The sequence below is a fragment of the Populus alba genome, chromosome 1 (genome assembly GCF_005239225.2).
Source record: "Populus alba chromosome 1, ASM523922v2, whole genome shotgun sequence".
NCBI classification, from domain to species: domain Eukaryota; kingdom Viridiplantae; phylum Streptophyta; class Magnoliopsida; order Malpighiales; family Salicaceae; genus Populus; species Populus alba.
This window is the reverse complement of record NC_133284.1, coordinates 53,916,974-53,936,002: the sequence shown is the minus strand read 5'-3', so window position 1 is coordinate 53,936,002 and position 19,029 is coordinate 53,916,974. Positions and strand designations below refer to the sequence as shown.

Sequence of the window (19,029 nt, the reverse complement as noted above, 5' to 3'; positions counted from 1 at the left end):
TCTTCCTGGGGTCTCAAGTATTTCAAATATAACTTCTACAGCTTGGCTCTGCAGAGATGATGCTGACAACTTCTTCAGGCATGAGCATAGAATCCCACCTCTTCCACTTCATATGGGATGAGAAATTGGCAACAAATAGCTAGAGATAATAAGCTAGTTTGAAGAACAAATTTATGATAAACCAAAATCATGATATTTTTTTTTTAAATAAAAATTAATTCAGTCTAAAAATTTAAATTATTATTAAATTTTTATAAAAAAAGGTTTTATGTGTTTTTTTTTGTTATATCTTTCCAGAGTTATTTATTAATTTTAATTAGAATAGTTAATGGAAAATCTATATTCAAACTTTTATTGTTAAGGCTTTGATGTTATTAAAACATTATTAACTATCTCATCTATGTGTAACCTTAAGAATCATTTTATATTATTCTGTAGCGCTATATATTTTGATTGACCCATTGAATTAGTGATTTGACAAAGTTATTGAATAAATTAAAAATTATAAGAAAGAAATTATGGCCTTGCTGCCCAATTTTATTTTTTAATTATTTATTAAAGTATAATTACTCGCAGAAACTCTTGCATGTAATCCATTTGGTGAAGCAATTGACCACACTGAAATTTCATATGGGATGTTAAACTGTATAAGCAATTAAGGGTCTGTTAACTTTGCATTAATCTATAAAAGTAAACAAGATTAACACGAAGGGTCTATCTTGACTAATCAGATTTTAAATTTATTTTCTAAAAATCACTAATTTGAGTTTCATAACCTTCAGCAACTAGAGATTTACATGCAAGGGCGGAACCAGGGAAAGGCGGGCAAAGACCTGGGCCCCTGCCCAATATTTTAAATTTTTTGTATTTTTAGTGTTTAAATATAGATAATATAATATATTTTCAATTTAAATAGATAAGTTTTTCTAATAATAAATTATATTCTTGAGTTTTGCCTTCTTTATTATATGATCGATAATTTTAGAACTCGTGAAATTAATGGAGGTATGCGCAAGCTGGGCGAGACACCTACGTTAATATAAAAAAAAGTAAATAGGATTATATATATATATATTCTTTTTATGACCTTACATTTACTTTTTTATTTATAAAAGTAAATAGGGATTTGTCGGATATATTTTATTTATTTATTTATTTAATTAGGTCCTTTATGCTAGAAACTTTCTTAACATTGTAACTCCGTTCAACTTGCTTAAAATTTGCAATGAATTCTTGATATATAACTTGTCGAAAATCTTAGCAGGTTTCTAGCACATGTCAAGCTCAAGAGTTATTGGTAAATTGAATGAACACCAGACAAAGAGAATAACTACCTCGAAAAGTAAATTCATAACTGTCAGAACCAGCTAAATTTTGACTAGGTTTAGGGCTTGGTTTGCTGGATTATCAGGTCAACTTGCATATCATCTTGTCAATCTAATTTCATAATTTTATTCAAAACAATTTTATCTAAGTTTTTTAAGGAAAAATCTCTTGATTTTAACATGGTTGGATTTAAACTAAATTTAATCGAGTCGACTGTGTAGCAATAGATCAACGTGTTAGCTCATACAAGTTTACTCAGATCAATATTAAAAACAATTCAAAATAAAACGTAAAATAAATCCAATTTGGGTTGTTGAGTTGATCAACAGCTAAAGTTAACTATGGTTGAATTAATCCACGAGGATTTGCAATGAGAAGCACGTTGTATCATTATCAGCTACCACCAGCTGCCCATTATTGTCTCTAATTAAAACTTTTCATATTTTTTTATAGGTCACAGACATTGAAGTGTGGAAACTTAAGATAAGATGCTGTCTGTGTTTCTTTAATAAGCTAAACTAACATGCAATGGTGCTACAGTGGGTCAGTAAGAAGAAAATCAACGATCAGGTATTGCATATCCAGCAAAGAAAATGGATTTGCAAGTCAGAAGATCTCTCTCCATATTTTCTCTCTTAGTCTTCCTTGTCCCATCATCAAAACGTTCCAGTATTCCAAGCCATGATTCTTTCATTCAATGTCTTTCTTCAAAGATCCCTCCACAAATATCACTCTCCAACGTTGTGCTAACTCCAAATGATTCTTCCTTTCAGTTTTCTCTTGAATATCCTATTCAAAACCTTAGGTTCTACTCTCCCTCAACTCCTAAGCCACTTTACATAGTCACACCTTTGGCCTACTCCCATGTGCAGGCCACAGTCACATGCTGTAGGCAGCATGGGTTGCAAATCACAATCAGAAGTGGTGGACATGACTACGAAGGCCTTTCGTACACGTCAGATGTCCCTTTTGTGATTCTTGATCTTTTCAATCTTAGATCAATAATAGTTGACTTGGAAGATAACAGTGCATGGGTCCAGGCCGGGGCAACAGTTGGTGAATTGTATTATAGGATTGCAGAGAGAAGTCCAGTCCATGGATTTCCAGCAGGAATTTGTCCGACAGTTGGTGTTGGCGGGCACTTTAGTGGAGGTGGGTTTGGTACCATGTTGAGAAATTACGGCCTAGCTTCTGATCACATTCTTGATGCTCACATAGTTGATGTCAATGGAAGAGTTCTTGATAGAGGATCAATGGGAGAGGATCTCTTTTGGGCTATTAGAGGAGGCGGGGGAGCAAGTTTTGGGGTCATCCTTGCTTGGAAGGTGAACCTTGTTCATGTTCCAACAACCGTCACTGTATTCAGTGTTGGAAGGACACTAGAGCAAGGAGCAACTAGTCTTGTCCACAAGTGGCAACATATAGGGCCAAATCTTGATGAAAACTTGTTCATTAGGGTCATTATAGAAGCTGTTGGTGATGCAAGCAAAGGGAACAGAACCATCAAAGCAACTTTTAACTCTTTGTTTCTTGGAAGAACTGATCAGCTCCTTGAAACAATGGAGGAAAGTTTTCCTGATTTGGGCTTAAGGAGTATAGATTGTACTGAAATGAGCTGGATTGAGTCCATCCTTTACTTCTCAGTGTACCCCGAAGGGGAAACTCTGGAAGCCCTTGTAAACAGGAAACCAGAACCAAAAGGCTTCTTCAAGGCGACAACAGATTTTATTGAGCATCCCATAGCAGAGCCTGTTCTGGAAAAGCTATGGAGTTGGTGTTTGGAAGAAGAGAAGCCAATATTGATCATGGATCCTTATGGTGGAAGAATGGAGGAAATATCAGAATCAGAAACTCCATTTCCATATAGAGAAGGAATTCTGTACAACATACAGTATTTTGTTAAGTGGGAAGACGGGGACATCGTGTCATCACAGAGGCACATAAATTGGATAAGGTCCATATATGAGAACATGACACCATATGTGTCTAAGAATCCAAGGGGTGCCTACGTGAACTACAGAGATTTGGATTTGGGTAAGAATGATGAAGCTGCAAAATGGGGTCAAAAGTATTTCAAGAACAATTTTGAGAGGCTGAAGATTGTGAAGGGTATGGTTGATCCTTACAATTTCTTTGCTTATGAACAAAGCATACCATTACCATCCCTCAATTTGAGTGAAGGAAAGAGGGAAGTGGAATGAAGAAAAGGATGTTGCATTCTATATGAATTACAATGCTAATTATTTCACCGCACATCTTTGGCTTTTTTATATTTTGTTTCTTATGTTGGAGATTTATAGGGTTGAGCAAGCTTCATCTTTGTCAATTATTAGGATTTGAAATAAATATTAATATTAAATATGTTGAGGGTCCCCAAAGGGCCCCAAAACCCCCTGTTATGAAATTAACCCCCACTCCAACTTGTGTTTTTTTATAGTAGTTCATGGTTTTTTTTTAAGTATTTTTTTATTAAAAAAATATCCGTAAATCAAAACCATAAAAAAATAAAACAATCTCAATTTAATTTTGTATAAAAAATACACTCAAATATATTTGAAACACAATGACAAAAGCAGTCTGGAAGTCTATTAAAAAAAGTCACAAGAATACAAGATTCTCAGTAGAATTACAAAATTATCTGTTACAACAAAAACAAGCCGACCTTAGCTCAGTTGGTAGAGCGGAGGACTGTAGTGGTGATGCCAGCAGCCAATCCTTAGGTCGCTGGTTCGAATCCGGCAGGTCGGATTTTTATCCTTTTTGTTTTGTGATTTATTTTTTATAATGCTATATATCTACTTGGTTATAATGTTCTAGAGATCGTGAGTAAAATTCATTTATTTTTCCAACTAGTTTTTACAAAAGATAATAAACATACAATCCGGTTCTTCAAGACAAAAGTCACTGCTAATTGCCGAAACAAATAAAAATGAACTCACTCGGGAGAGGTTCTTGGAGGAGTTGGTGTTCATGATAATGGATCCTTGTGGTGGGAAGAACGAATGAGAGGCAATACATAAACAGTCATGCAAAATGAGGTCTTTTTCCAACATGGACTGCATAAAAAGAAAAAGAAACGATGTGAGATGTGTTCCATGTGAGTGCCAGGCTCGAGTTAATTGACACCATAGGCTTTAGATCAGGGAGCCAGCAAGGGAAAATAGTCCCTCCGATAACTTGTGACAGACAACTTGGTAAAATTTCTACATTTTCTTTCTCTAAAAAGAAAAGGAGGGGGAGAGAGAGAGACTTACCTCACAGTTGTAGTAATTTCTTGACAAAGTACTTGAGAGCAGTGCCACAGGATTGGAAATATACGCACCATGCAGCACCCAAAGACTCTTGGCATGGCTATGTGTCACGTCAAAAAAGGAGAAACTCCAATACTAAACGATGGCATTGCAAGGAGAGTGAATTATGCTATTGAAATAAGGTAATTAAGGATTTGTACATGACTATAAAAGCAAAGCATGCTCCACTATCACCTGTGCAACTAAGCCAACCACGTTAACAAAAGCCGGCAAGGAACCATGGAGAAATTTTTAACGCCCTGAAGAGTTCTTCATCGAGACCTGCATTTCATGTAGAACACCTGGGCTCATCGCTGCATTAGCATTCTTTTTACCCAGAAGAAGTAAATTGTAAATTGAAATGGTTCGTTAAATCATGCAAGCTGGGAAACAATGCAACTATAGAAGGTGCTTCAAAAAACTTACAAATTTAATAGCGAGGGAGAGAACTCATACAGAAAGGCTTTCATACAAGCTACGTCTCAAAATTTGTGTTGTTTTTTTTTGCTACCTGCTCAGAACTCGAAAGAAAAGGAAAGAAAAGACTTTTTGTATGGAGAACTCCATCTCAGAATGGAAAACCTATTAAATGTGAACCCCGTCAAAATTTCTACTCACTTTAACCCGTATGACATGTTGATAACCTCTCACTACTGAGAAACTTCTACTTCGAACTGAAAGGGCATTGTTGCAGATGGTAATATGTTCTTATTGCAACCATGCAATTGCCTCAATTCATAGGACATCACAAGATTGTAAGAGGCTGCGTGACAATACTTGCCGCTCCTTGGTCAGTGAATAAAACCAGCTTCTTAAATGATCAATAAAAACGGATTGACATGCAATTGTTGGAAGGTTACAATTGCTCTGGATGACCTTTTCAAATTCTAGAGAAAGTAGCGCTAGCAAAGAAGTGGCCAGGGCAATTTGAACAGGAAGAGCCATTTGGATGGTAGCATCCCATGAAAGAAAGCCAGATAATTTACATCTCAAGTTCTCTACTCCTTTATCTTCATAGCCACAAGCAGCAACTCCAAGCCTAAATCAACATAGTAGATTAAATTATCCAGTAGTTAGTCATGCAAAATACAAGAAACGTTTTTGTACACTGTCCAAGACAAATCAAGAAAAAGTCACTAAGTGGGTTTGTGCCATAAAACCATAGCATGAGAAACAAAATGTATCCATTCCCAAAAGCCCAATATTCAAATGTAAACAGCTTCTCATGATAAAACAGTAATTAATATTGTATAAACATAAACTGCAAATAACTGATCATGCTAAGCATACCTTCCAAGTTGACCGAGGAGAGTAACCACAGCAACAGCAAAGCTGTCTAACTTAGTTCTTTCTAGCATTTCCAACAGCTCAGTTATAATTTTTCCACAGGTCCACTCCCAGCTCTGCATATGGACATGAAAAGACAGGTGAAAATCAGCTTTGCCACATTTTTCGGGACCATAAACAATTAAGTAATGAACACAATGGAAGTACAAAATAGGAAACACTGATATAAAACCAAAATAGGAAACCACATACCATATTGAAAGCAAGCAGCTCGACCAACGATAGAAGATCGCTCAGGTCACACAAAATCCCATTCATAATAGAATTTGATTGGGCAGGTATCACACACTTGTTTAAACTACAGGATGCATCACAATTCAAATCAAGGACAGAAGTAATCACTTCATGACTTAAAGTCTGTTTAGCTATATCCTTGCAGCATGGTACATTGGAGTTTGACAAGCTGGGTGATTCCATCAGATGATGCATGATTCCAGAAACAGCACAATTTTGAAGCTTTTCCAAAAGCATTGACGTGACAATATCTATGGAGACAACATCAGTTGAAAAGGGACATTTAGCACATGGATGGAACATTCCGCCCTTACACATGGTAAGACTGGAAGCTGCTGAAGCAACTGATGAATCTCCTCCTTCAAGAAAAATGATCACTGATTTCAACACGGTCATTGTCAAACTGTGCTTCCTCGGGGATAAAAACTTCTCTCCAGCCAGGTAAGCAAAAATGTGAAGAATAGCAAGTGCAGAAACAGTATCACAACTGTGCATCCGCAACAGGCTGTACGAAGCTTGACAAAGAAATCCAATGTGGTCAATTGCTGCACATATTGATGCTAGTATGATACTCCCTGCCACCAAAAGATTGGATGAAGCTGATTTGGAGGCAAATTTTATATTTACACCATCCAGAAGGATGTCTATCATCGAATCACATCCACTCAATGGTTCAGAAGATAGATCTGCATATACCATCAATTTCCCATCTAGGAGGAATTCTTCAATGAGGCCAAGCAGCTCATCCAAACAACATACTTCTGCAAACAAGTTTCTTGCCTCAACATCAGAAACAACTGCATTCAAGGAAACACAAAAGTCAGGCTCAACAAAAACATTGAAAAAATTTGATTGTGCAGACAAAAAAAAAAAAAAAAAAGCATTATAGTATCAGAAGAAAAATCAATAACAAATAAATACCTGCATTTATGTCTCTGGCAAAAGAATCTAACCCAGGGAGAAAATCTGGATCCGAAAAGCTTCGAAATTTCCCCCAATTGCTAGCAGAGAAATTCAGCAGCAGTAAAGTGAAAAATGTGCAAGCCTTCTCCCTAAAAGATGTAGACAGAAAACAAGGAGAAAACCCGATGTAATTATCTGACCAAGCACCCAGACTCTATTAATTAATTTGAGAATTAAACTCATGTAAGACTCTACAACAGTGCAGATATGATATGCTTTAATAGAGATGAATTGCTCACTTGGGTAAGATTTTCCCTTCCATTTTAAGAGCACACAAGATCTTTTGAACCATACAATCTGCTTGAATGTCCAAAGAACAGCGAGCCAAACAAGTTTGAGTCGCAAAAAATATTCTAGACATGCTTATAGTGTCATTTATATCCGAAAACATCACACAGTATTTAGGAATATTGTCATGTATAGAACCAAGTTCACCTTCAATTGGAAAATTCAGGCCCTCATATCTAGAACTAGGTATGTTCAGCATCTCAGTGTCCAAATCAGATCCAGGATCCCTGGTCCGACCATCAGAAACTTTTCCAGAATCCATGGTGTTACAAGTGCCACTTCTATTGCCTAGAATATCTAAGGAATCTGCAGGACCTTCATTTTCATGCAGTAAATCAGCGCGGGAAGTTCCAAAGGATCTGTCTTTCAGATGATTGGAACTAATTTCTACATCAATGGCATCTGAGCTAAAAGAAGGCACTAAAGATTCCTTTCTATTTGGTAAACGTCCAAGGAAGCTTTCAACAAGTAAGGGTTTGTTAGCAGATATTTCAGCACCTGAAGACCCTATCTCAGGAAGAGTTGGGGACATAGGCATTTCCATTGCTCTCCTGTAACATTCCTCATCTGCAGAGTTATCTAAGTCCAGCAATTTCATGTAATCCCCATTGGCTACTTTCTCAAAACTTGCCATATCTCCGGGGCTACTTTCAAAAGAATCGATCAAACCTTCCCAGCATGCTTTTGAAGCTCCCATTATATGATTGGCAGGATTGGAGGTATATCCGAAGGCATTTGCATATTCAAGGACTTCTTTCCCAGTTTTTTTGGTCTTCTCTAGCTGATCTATGCCTGATAAACGGTGGATAATTACATTCTCTTCATAAGATACCTTTCTTGTTTTACGAGTCCTCTCGTGGTTAGCATATGAGCCACCTTGCATAATAGGTTCCACAATGGCATCTTCGTGTGATTTTTCAATTTGTTTGTTTAACATACCATGCAAGGCAGAGAGTTTCTCTTCCATCTGCAGGTGCAGCTTCTTACCCTCTGAACACAAAAGTTCAACAGATTCAACTGCATCAAGGATCCTCCTCTTCTTACTGTGTCCATTCACTCTTCCAATGATGTCAATGCTAAGACGACTTCTAACACTATTTTCTGCAACCACAGCAAGATTTTTATCATGCTGTACTTTAGTGACTTCGCCAGACATGCTGGAAATTGTTGTTTGAGCATTAAAGTTCTCTTCTACCAAGTTCTTTGATGTGGGAACAAACACACCCCTTTCCTGTGAACCGACCAACTGACCATCAGAAAAAGATGCCGAACTGGAATTTATTGCAGAAGTCTGTAACAATTTTCGGTTAGAGCCTCCAAGCAGAGACTCCAATTTAGAATCAATACCTGAGATGGATGCAGTATAGTTCCCACCAGATGGTGAAACCAATGGAGCTTTGCAGTTAAGTGTCTGCTTGAGAGGTTCAGAGATGGTCATAGCCAAGCCGCTAGGCTTCAGAAGTTCACTTTCATTATTAGGATGCGTCTGAAATGGTTCTCCTGCACACAATTTTCTCTTCAACTTTGACCTTTGCATGGTTCCGAGGTCCCCAACCTGCCAAGTCCATCAAACAGTCCAGTTAGCAAACTATTAGCCAAGGCTTGTGCAGATTTGGTAGCATAGAACAGAACAAATGCATTAGAAACAACAACGAATATTTAAGCAAAGACAAAATAACACTGTGATATAAGTTTTCAAGTCCAATGATAATTATTAAACTAAACATTTGAAAAGCTAATCAATGTGAGCTACAACAGCCATGGAAAGATGCATAACTGCTAACTCAAAACATCAACTGAACACGAGAAACTTTCACCATCCTTTTTCCATCACTAGATAAAAATTCAAATCTAAAACATACTATCCCCCATGCTTTTATGGCCTGCACTAACACTCCAACATAAGAAACAGTGAACTTTATGAAATGATTAAGAATGAATGTTTCTAACCTATAAGACAATTCCAATACATATTGGTCAATAGTAAAACATTGGCCACAGCAATCCTAAAACTTCAATATAAATTAGTATTGAGAACAAATGTCAATAAAGAGGCATCAGGTAACCAGGCAGTACAGAAAAATAAAACCGTTGTTAAGTATAGCAACAAATGTCAAATCCTGTTTGCTACTTTTAAAAAATAAATTGCATGGCCACTGTCATCAAAACAAGTGTTTTTTATTCCAAATTAAAAGTTCAAAAGAGAAGGTTGTAGTTGATTCAAAAGCGGGACTGACCTTTTCCATTTTCTTTGTACCCCCATTGCTAGATGAGAAATATTTATCCAGTACATCCAGGCGAAACAACAATTGACCAAAATCAAGTTTCAAGCAAGCTAGTTCTTGCTGTAGAATACCATTACGGTTTATTTCCATCTTAGCCCCTTCTTTGGCATGCTTTAATCGCATCTTTTCAAGCTTCACTTGTTTTTCCAAGAGCTTCAGTTTTGTCTTCTCCACATTCAGAACTTTGTCAGGTAAACCTGAAGAAGCCACAACCATTTTTTTGGAGGATAGGAGTTCCTGCATCTGCTTCTGTAATCCTTCAATTTTTATTTTATATTCTTCTAGCTGTTGAGACAACTGATCAGCACGAGATTTTTCTTCTGCTGCCACCTTCCTATTCATTTCTGCTTTTTAAGCTTTTCTGCTTTCAGTATCTCCAAATCTGCATGTTTTTTCTCAGTAATAGCTTTTTGCTTCTCAATATCTAACCTTTTGTTAGCCTTCTTGGAATTTAAGAACTCCAAAACCAGCTTTGATTGATCTGAATTGTTCTTCAAATTTTCCAATAAATCCCTAAACCTAATTGTGGCAGCTTCACCATTCAAAATTTCATGTTGATCATCAAAGGCCCCACCCATATTTTTGGTGAGCATGAATCTATTTATCCCCTTCTCCAGCTCCTCAATCTTTATTCTAGCATCTTCCAACTGCCGAGAAAGATTATCAGCATGAGACTTTTCCTCTACGACCTTCATTCCAGTTGTTTCAGCAAGTTTCTTCTGCTCCTTTGCTTTAGCCATCTCTGAATCAGCACGTTTTCTCTCTTCCATCACCTTAGCTTTTTCTGCTTCCAACTTTTTGTTCGCATCTTCAAGCTTCAGAGTCTCGGAAGCCATCTTTGATTTTGATTCAGCAGCTTCTTTTTTTAAAGACTCTAACTGAAGCTGATATTCCTCAGCCTTCTGTAGTTCCTCAATTCTTTGTCTCACATCTTCCAACTGCTTGGAAAGATTTTCAGTGTGAGATTTTTCTTCAGCGAGCTTCTTCCTGTTTGCTTCTGCAAGCTTTTTCTTCACCTCTGCTTTCGCCATCTCTGAATCAGCACGCTTTTTCTCTTTGGTCACCTTGAGTTTTTCAGTTTCGAACTTCTTGTTTGCCTCTTCATACTTCAAAGTTTCAGAAGCCAACTTTGATTTTGCTAATTCGGCTTCTTTCTTCAACGCCTCCAACTGATGCCGATATTCCTCAACCTTCAGCCCCTCACTACTAGCATGCTTCCTCTCTTCATCAGCCTTAGCTTTTTCAGCTCTCACAAGTTTCCATGCTTCAGAGGCACTTTTCTTCTCCACCTCAGCATTCTTCTTTTCAGAATCCACCCTTGTTTTTGCAATCTCAAGAAGCTCCTTGAGCCTACTGATTTCCTTCTCCCCTTTAGAAACTTGATCTTGAAGAAGCTTAACCTCCTGATTTTTTTCTTCTGCAACTGCACTTCCCTTCCACTGTAAGGTGGATATTTCAGACTTAAGGGCAGAAATCTCATTTTCCAACAAAAATCTCAAAGCCTCTTCTTTCTCTTTCCCCTCTTCCTCAGCTTTCACATGTTTCCATGCATCACCAGCACTCTTCTTCTCCACCTCAGCATTCTTCTTTTCAGAATCTGCTCTTATTTTCTCTCCCTCAATAAGCTCCTTGAGCCTGCTGATTTCCTTCTCTCCTTCAAAAACATGATCTTGAAGCAGCTTAACCTCTCCATTTTCATCTTCTGAAAATGCACTTCCCTTCTGCTGTAAGGTGGGTATTTCAGACTTAAGAGCAGAAATCTCATTCTCCAACATAACTCTCAAAACCGCTTCTTTCTCTTCCCCCCCTTTCTCAGCCTCCACCTTCACTCTCTCTTCCTCACATGCTGCAAAAAACCCACACTAACGTAAATTTCTACAACACTAGCAAAAAAGCATGCCTCCTAGTATCAAACAAAAATCCAATATAGTTTTTGCCTCATCATTCATTTCATCATCATGGATCCACTGCCCAAATCAACAAACGAGGCATTTCATCAATACTAACTAACAAGTGAGATAGATATATTCTACCGAATCAAAAAATTGGTCATCAAAATTTTAACTTAAAATCAAAAGCCAACCCAACAAATCAACATTATAACAAAATTATCTAGTAAAAAGAAAATCCATCCTAAAACCCCATACACATATTTAACTACCAAATCAAATCAGATTCTTTTAAAAAAAATTGAAACTTTTACCTTTCTTGAGACTAACATTCTCAGCCTGAAGTTTATCGGCTTGTTCAGTCAAAAGCTTGATTGCTTGCCTCAAACTCTTCCTTCCCTCTTCGAACTTCCTACACTTCTCCTTCCACTACAATAAAAAAAACCAAACCCACAAAAAATTAATCAACAAAATTGAAAAAATCAACAAAAACCAAATAAAAATCTATAATTCAATATAACAATGACTTACCACATTGCAGCATGGATTCCTCACCGTGGCTTCCTTCTTTACTGAAACATCAGCAGTCATGGTTTGACAAGAAAAACCAACGACAAATCAAGGAGGCATTATTTGTTAGATTATCAATAAATAAAAGGGTTTTTATTTGATTTTTGAATGATGAATTCGAGGGCAGAAGAAAAGCCCTAAATAAACCCTAAAAAGATGGAGGAAAATAAAAAATCCTAACATGTAAAAATAAGAAACCTAATCGGATACGGATATGGGCCTAAATGGGCTAGCTCGACCGTCTCTTGTCAGAAGTTTGGGCCTCTTCTAGGTTCTCTACTTTTCTTTCTTCTTGTTCGACTTGGTTTTGATAAGGTATAGGTTTTGTTTCTGTTTTCATATATTTTTAAAAAGTATTTTTGGTTTGAAAAAATATTAAATTAAATTTTTTAATTGTTTTGAATTTTAATGTTGAAATATAAAAAAAAAATCTAAGAAATATTTAGTTTAATAAATTTTTTAAAAATATATATTTTAAAAAGCACGCTATCTTTACTTATCAAGTTTTAGGTATTTTAAGTTTAGATTTTTTAGAGTAAATATGAAAATAATTATTAATAATTATTTTTAGAATTTTTGTAAATTCAAATTTAATTTATTTTCTAAATAGATTTATTTTTATGAATTTAAATTGATTTTTTTATTTTGCAACCCAAATTAGAATATTAATAAATTTGGATTGATTTCGGTTATTTGTTTGATTTTTTTTTTAAAATATTGATTGCATCCAAAATTAGGGGTGATAAGAAAACCAAAATTGGTTCAAATCGATTTTTTTTTTAAAAAAAAAAAAACTGGTTCAAACCGACTGGTTTCGGTTCAAGTCGTTTTTTAGGATAAAAACCGGTTTAAATCAGCTTGGCTCGGTTTTGGCTTGTTTTTTCCAGTTTTGCTCGCTTTTTCCGGTTTGACTCACTTTGTTTTTGGTTTTTTCGGTTTGGGTTTTTTGGTTTTAGGCTTATAAAACCAAAAACTAAACCAAATTGATCAATTTTTTTAAAAAAAAATTTTAATCAGTTTTATCGAATTTTTTTCAGTTATTTTTTTTCAGGTTTTCTCAGTTTAATCGGTTTTTTAGTTTTTTTCTCACCCCCTTCCAAAATCATATATTAACATGGAATGAGTTTTAACCATTGCTTGTACAAGAAATGTATTGTGATTATATTTCATATGTTAATATATATATAAAATCAAAATGTCTCGCCATTGAAAATAATTAAATCAAATAATCCTAATAAAAATTTATGTAAAAGTTCAAGACTAATTTAAATTAGGCAAAAATTATGACAACTAAAAAACATAATAAAAATGCTTGTCCTATGAACAACTTAATTGGCATGAAAAAAACCCTAATGTTTTACAAAGAACCAAGCTTGAAATGAATATATATATGCAATAACTCTTTAATTTTTTTCATGTTCATGGAATTTTTTCTCGAAAATTAATTTAAGACTTCAAAAAAAAAAAAGAATAAAAATGTCTCATGAGATTGTTTGAAAAAATAGTCATCAATGAAAATAATAAAAAAATTACAAAAAAGTCATTTAACATTTAAAATAAATAAGTCTTAAATGTAACCCTAGTGCCATGTTTTTTTCTTACCTTTTTTTATATTTAATTTTGTTTAAGTTTTAAGAATATCATAAATATTAAATACCATATCCACTTAATTCCATTAAAAGCACTATTTATTTTTTCAAAAATATTTTAAAATATATATAATTTTTTATTATTTTAAATTAATATTTTTTTAACTCTTCAAGTGCAGTTGCAGGTTCCTGTTCTTTGGCATAGCCCGACTTGCCTTTGAAGAAGAGTCTGACCACATTCTTTCGTTGGAGTACACCTTCAGGAGGAGTATTGTTCGGGAAGAAAGCAAGATATACAGTAGAATCGATCCAGCTTGTCTCAATACAATCCTGTCGGGCCAAACCCAGTTCAGGTAAGATTTGTTCCAAGAGATGGAGGGCCTTTTCATTATTTCCCATTTAGTTGCATAGTAAAATAGCCTCTGTGCCCTTGATGCCAGTAAATTTAACTTTAAGATTAAAAGGTATTCTTGTCATTTTCTTATTTTGTAATTAATGAGTAGGGGTTGGGTTATTTAAGTACTTTTTTTTAAAAAAACAAAGCTAATGTGTAACAAATACACCTCATCAGTTTTATTGTCTTTGAACAGCATGTGTGGCTGATTTGGGGTGGCATCATTTTCGTCTCAGCATCCCTTCCCTAGATTTGTATGGTTTGTCACCGACAACCATTTTATTCTTTTTTCTTTCCTCTCTCTTCTTTAATATTTATGTCCTCTCATCTGATTTTTCAAGTCAGCTCCCAAACTTCTATTTCTTTTTAATTTAGTCTCTTTGCTTTTGTTTCTATTTTTTTTTAAATAATTCTTTGAATTGCTTTTTTTGTTTCAATTTCATTCTCATTAAATTTTTAGCTTTGTCAAATGTGGCCCTCAATCTTCTAACTGTTATTTTTTTGTAGTCTAATATAATTTTTAGAATTGCATGTTTTTTTTTATGATTCCATCCACCTAAATTTTCTCATAATAGATTCAATCCTTATTATTTTGATCGTTGTTTTCTTTTCTTTGCAAAATTTTCAAAATTGGAGTTTTTTTACTTTATTCAATTCTTTAAATAATAGATTATCACGGTCTCATGAATTAGATCGATGGTTATCTCGGTTGCCTCGAGTTTGTTTTGTTTTGTTTTTTTTTTAAATTTTATCCTTTAATATTATGTTGATTGAGAATTAGGCTTTATATTTTTTTTTGGGTTGCTTTATATAAAGTTACTCCGGCCTCATGACTCAGATCATGGGTTTGATTGATTAACTTAGTCGACTCATGTGGTTTTTTCATGTATTTTTAATTTTTTTTTACAATTTCATTTTTCAACATTGAGTTGATTGAGAATTGAGTTTTATAATTTATTTTAATTTTTTTTCTATATTATTACCCCGGTTTCATGATGAAGGCTAGGCAGGTAACCCGGGTTAACTCGACTCATTTTTTTTAATTTAATCTTATTTTTAATTTGAGTTAATTGTGAATTGGGCTTAATATTTTTTTATTTGCTTGCTATAGGGTTATCAATGTGTCATGACTTGGGTTGGAGATTTGATAAGTTAACTTGAGTTGATCTAAGTCAATTCGAGTTTATTCGAGTAAATCTTGGTAGATGTAACATGTTGTCATCTAAAAAGATATCGTCTTTATTTTTTTTAGTTAAACTATATTTTAATCGGTCATTAGAGTTGTTTTTGGATCTGTAAAGTCGACTATGTAATATTGGGTCAACTTCTACAAGATTTTTTTTTAATAAATATATTAACAACACTTGAATATTTTTTTTTATGTCAAATAAAAAATTGACATGACTTGCCATGTAGTAGAAGCAATTATCTAGTATTTTACTATATATATATATATATATATATATATATAATTAATGCCAAGGGTTTTGAATTGACTTTTTTTTTAGGGTGCTATTTTTGCGAAGACCTTACCCAGCTAGCTGCTAGTAATTGTTTAATGTTTGCTTTTGCTATTCTTTTTCTTAGAGAACACTCTTACTTGCACAAAGTTTCAAGGAGTGTTTTTCTCTTTTCTTTGCCTCAATATTTCATCCAATCTTCTCAAGTTTTTTTCTCTATTATTATCAAGAATACTTATCAGATAGCAACTTTTTTTAAGCATTAAATTAAAGCACTGATTGCACCGACATTATTGCTCATTGAGGTGATAATATTACATGAAATGGACATGATGCATCATGGCATGGCTACGTTCTATATAAATAAATATTTTGGTCGGTGGCGGATCCTCTAATATATATATATATATATAGTCTTGAATTCCTCCTCAACTTTTATTACAAGGTCCAACATCTTTTATTGACTGTCCGTACATGCATGGGGATGGAGTTAGGGTAGGGGCTATGTTCTTCGCCATAGATTTAAAACTCGATAACTATTTGACCTCCCATTCCCCATAAACAATAAAATAAAAATAAAAATAAAAATCAAGCCTACAAAGAATGAGATATTATTCCGTTCTCCCTGCTGAACATTTTTCTTCTTAATTAATGCGACTTCCCCAAAAATGAAGTGTTCAATCTAAGATCCATCCCTGCGCATACAGCTGGAGGGGACCGACAAAGGACAACCTCAAGAGTCAGGCTGAACTTCAATTATTAATTTTGGAGGCAGAAGATGCGATGCAAGTAATTAATATATATATCTTGTCAATAGGTGAACTTGATGTTGATGAACTGCCCACGGGGCCTTATCTGCAACTATTTTATTCAAATTTTTTGAACTTGTTCATCGAATTGCTGTGATAATTGAGATCTGAGCATCTTCGAGTCTTCAACTGCCACGATTATTTATAAATTTTATAGTACATTTTGAACACTACTTGATAGAATAACTTGCTTATTACACATCATTCTGCGACAGGAATGACTGTCTACTTCGCCAAAATATTGGAACAAACTTAGGATGCTGCCATGCTGGTCCAATCACAGACACATAAACATGGTGATCCAACCACCCTTTTTCCTGGCCATGAATTCCTCTTCAGCTTCTTTACCTCATGTGCAGTGGAAGAGGTGGAATGCTTTGTTCATGCCTGAAAATGTTTTCAGGATCAACAATGCTCTTCACTAATGCCAATCTGTAGAAGTTATCCTTGTAGTACTTAGCACCCCAAACCCTTGCCCTCTTAAAGTTTGTGCGAGTATTTCTGTTCATACCCAAATCAAGATCCCTGTAATTCACATATGCTTCCCTTGGATTCTTGGAAACATAAGGTGTCATGTACTTGTAAAGCCCTCTCATCCACTTTAAGTGCCTTCCAACATTCCCTGAAGCATCTTGCCAGGCATTTACATACTGGATCATGAAAAGGTCACCCTTTCGATGGGGGAAAGGAGTCTCTGACTCAGAGATTTTGCTCATCATTCCACCATAAGGATTCCATATCATTAAAGGACTATCTTCTTTAAGAAATCTTATCCATATACCTTCCAGTCCAGTTTCAGGGATAGGTTCTTGGACAAAATCTGACTTGGCTTTGAAGTAGCTCTTCAAGAGATTCTTTGCTTGAAGTAAAACTTCAGGAGGCGTAGTGCTTGGATAGCCGCCAATATACAGCACCGATCCAAGCCATGTAGTTTCGATACAATCCTTTGGTGTCAAACCCAATTCTGGAAATCCTTCTTCCATTACCTTGAGGAGTCTATTGGCATCACCAAGAAACAAGGCATTATAGGAAGTCGAAATAGTTCTATTACCCTTGTTACCAGCTGTTTGAATGATAACTCTAATGAAGAGATCTTCGTCGAGTTTGTCAGCAACTTGCTGCCACCGATAGAGGAGCTTAGTGGCACCTTGTTCCAAGGTCTTACGAACTGTAAAAACCGTCACATTTTCTGGCACAGGGACCAATTTTACTTTCCAGGCAGTAATGATACCAAAGCTACCTCCTCCTCCTCCTCTGATTGCCCAAAAAAGCTCTTCCCCCATGGCTTGCCTGTCAAGAATCCTTCCCTGAGCATCAATTATGCGAGCGTCGAGAACATTGTCAGCACCAAGGCCATATTTCCTCATCATAGGACCATAAGCACCTCCTGTGATGTGCCCTCCAATGCCTAAACTGGTGCAAAGGCCAGCAGCGAAACCATGAGTTTTACTTTTTTCAGCAATCCTGTAGTAAAGCTCACCATTTGTTTTGTGGCACCTGCCCTGAACCCAAGCGCTACTATCTTCGATGTCAACGTCAATAGATCGTAGCTTGGCAAGGTCTATAATTATGAAAGGCGATTCAATTTCAGAGACATAAGAGACAGCCTCATAATCCCCCCAATGGCCTCCACTGCTGCGGACTCTGAAGTGAATTCCAAGCTGTTTACAGCAAACAACAGCTGCTTGGATGTCAGATTCATTGAGCGGTGTGAAGATAAACTCAGGCTTTGGCACTGAAGGCAACGTGTACCTGAGGTTTTGAGCAGTAGAAAGTAAAACTGTGGTGAAGGAAGAGTTGTCAATTGGAGTGTACAAGGCAGTGGAGAAAGGAAAGGAGGAATGTGAAGTAGTTCGGAGACATTGTAGAAACGTATCCTGAATTGTAAATGAAACTACAAAAGGAGACAGAAGCAAGACTACGAGCATTGAAAGAATTGAAGAAACTTGAAAGCACCATTTTTTGCTATCTCCTTGCCTTGTGTTTCAAGAACTCAAGTCCCAAGATTACTTATATAGTGATTTGAAGAGTACAAGAAAGAATTATTCAAATCCTAGGTGAATAGTTTTTATTCTATTTTTAACAAATTAACGTACACACAACTTGTGGCAGCAAAAAATTGGCTGTGTAAACTGGTTGCCATGTGAAGACGCACTTATAACTTAACAAATATTTTAGCTGACTTTCTGATTCAACCAAATCCTAAGCACAGGGCATTTAGAAATCCCGAAGAGCAACAACCTGCCCCTAAGCCACCATTTCAACATCTCATTATATTATACTCCATTTCATGTTACCTACCCTTTGAGATTCTGAAACAACCGACTCTCTGCGATGCTGGAAACTCCAGTGGTAGGAGAACATTACGTGCTTACAAAATAATAATTTCTTCCTTTGCAAGCCTAATCAAGACATATTTTTGTAGGTCCTGAGGGTTGGCAAGGATTCGCTCCATGGCCCAAGCTGTAAACAAGAAAGAAAATTATGAATCTTTTTAGTTTGAGTACATATCTATAAATTTGATCACGTCAAATGAATTTAGTTTTCCGTATGAATATATTATATTGACCCAAAGAAAAACACAT

The 19,029-nt window shown here is 35.5% G+C and overlaps 3 protein-coding genes, 1 long non-coding RNA gene and 1 other non-coding gene across 8 annotated transcripts; 2 read left to right on the top strand and 3 right to left on the bottom strand.

The window, feature by feature from the left end:
• Positions 1 to 1,806: 1,806 nt before the first annotated feature.
• Positions 1,807 to 3,713, top strand: LOC118035891 (tetrahydroberberine oxidase-like). The gene has a single exon (XM_035041556.2). The coding sequence runs from the start codon at positions 1,920 to 1,922 to the stop codon at positions 3,525 to 3,527; it is 1,608 nt and encodes a 535-aa protein (XP_034897447.1). The 5' UTR covers positions 1,807 to 1,919; the 3' UTR covers positions 3,528 to 3,713.
• A 270-nt stretch (positions 3,714 to 3,983) lies between these two features.
• Positions 3,984 to 4,074, top strand: TRNAY-GUA (transfer RNA tyrosine (anticodon GUA)). The gene is given in 2 exon segments: positions 3,984 to 4,020; positions 4,039 to 4,074. It is a non-coding gene; the product is annotated as a tRNA-Tyr (tRNA).
• A 72-nt stretch (positions 4,075 to 4,146) lies between these two features.
• Positions 4,147 to 10,219, bottom strand: LOC118035881 (uncharacterized). 4 transcript variants are annotated; one of them, XR_012171361.1, is made up of 8 exons: positions 9,686 to 10,219; positions 7,400 to 9,003; positions 7,119 to 7,249; positions 6,156 to 6,994; positions 5,907 to 6,019; positions 5,043 to 5,655; positions 4,581 to 4,943; positions 4,147 to 4,382 (listed from the first exon to the last, which is right to left on the bottom strand). XR_012171361.1 is itself a non-coding variant. In XM_073412891.1 (6 exons), the coding sequence occupies exons 1-6, from the start codon at positions 10,073 to 10,075 to the stop codon at positions 5,352 to 5,354; spliced, it is 3,381 nt and encodes a 1,126-aa protein (XP_073268992.1). In that variant the 5' UTR covers positions 10,076 to 10,219; the 3' UTR covers positions 5,026 to 5,351. The 4 variants fall into 4 exon arrangements, 1 of the variants encoding a protein (XP_073268992.1); XR_012171362.1 differs by having other exon boundaries at positions 4,581 to 4,918; XR_012171363.1 differs by having other exon boundaries at positions 4,581 to 4,898.
• Positions 10,220 to 11,571: 1,352 nt separating this feature from the next.
• Positions 11,572 to 12,178, bottom strand: LOC140956220 (uncharacterized). The gene is made up of 3 exons (XR_012171364.1): positions 12,154 to 12,178; positions 11,937 to 12,051; positions 11,572 to 11,700 (listed from the first exon to the last, which is right to left on the bottom strand). It is a non-coding gene; the product is annotated as an uncharacterized lncRNA (long non-coding RNA).
• A 4,382-nt stretch (positions 12,179 to 16,560) lies between these two features.
• LOC118035887 (monolignol oxidoreductase AtBBE-like 15) lies at positions 16,561 to 18,446 on the bottom strand. The gene has a single exon (XM_035041551.2). The coding sequence runs from the start codon at positions 18,370 to 18,372 to the stop codon at positions 16,789 to 16,791; it is 1,584 nt and encodes a 527-aa protein (XP_034897442.1). The 5' UTR covers positions 18,373 to 18,446; the 3' UTR covers positions 16,561 to 16,788.
• Positions 18,447 to 19,029: the final 583 nt, after the last annotated feature.

Coding starts and splice junctions, on each gene's coding strand:
- LOC118035881 (XM_073412891.1), bottom strand. CDS start 10,075: ATGAATAGGAAGGTGGCAGCAGAAGAAAAATCTCGTGCTGATCAGTTG. Junction 9,004..9,685: donor GTACAAAGAAAATGGAAAAG/GTCAGTCCCGCT, acceptor TGGACTTGGCAG/GTTGGGGACCTCGGAACCAT. Junction 5,656..5,906: donor CTCCTCGGTCAACTTGGAAG/GTATGCTTAGCA, acceptor ATGTTGATTTAG/GCTTGGAGTTGCTGCTTGTG.
- LOC118035891 (XM_035041556.2), top strand. CDS start 1,920: ATGGATTTGCAAGTCAGAAGATCTCTCTCCATATTTTCTCTCTTAGTC.
- LOC118035887 (XM_035041551.2), bottom strand. CDS start 18,372: ATGCTCGTAGTCTTGCTTCTGTCTCCTTTTGTAGTTTCATTTACAATT.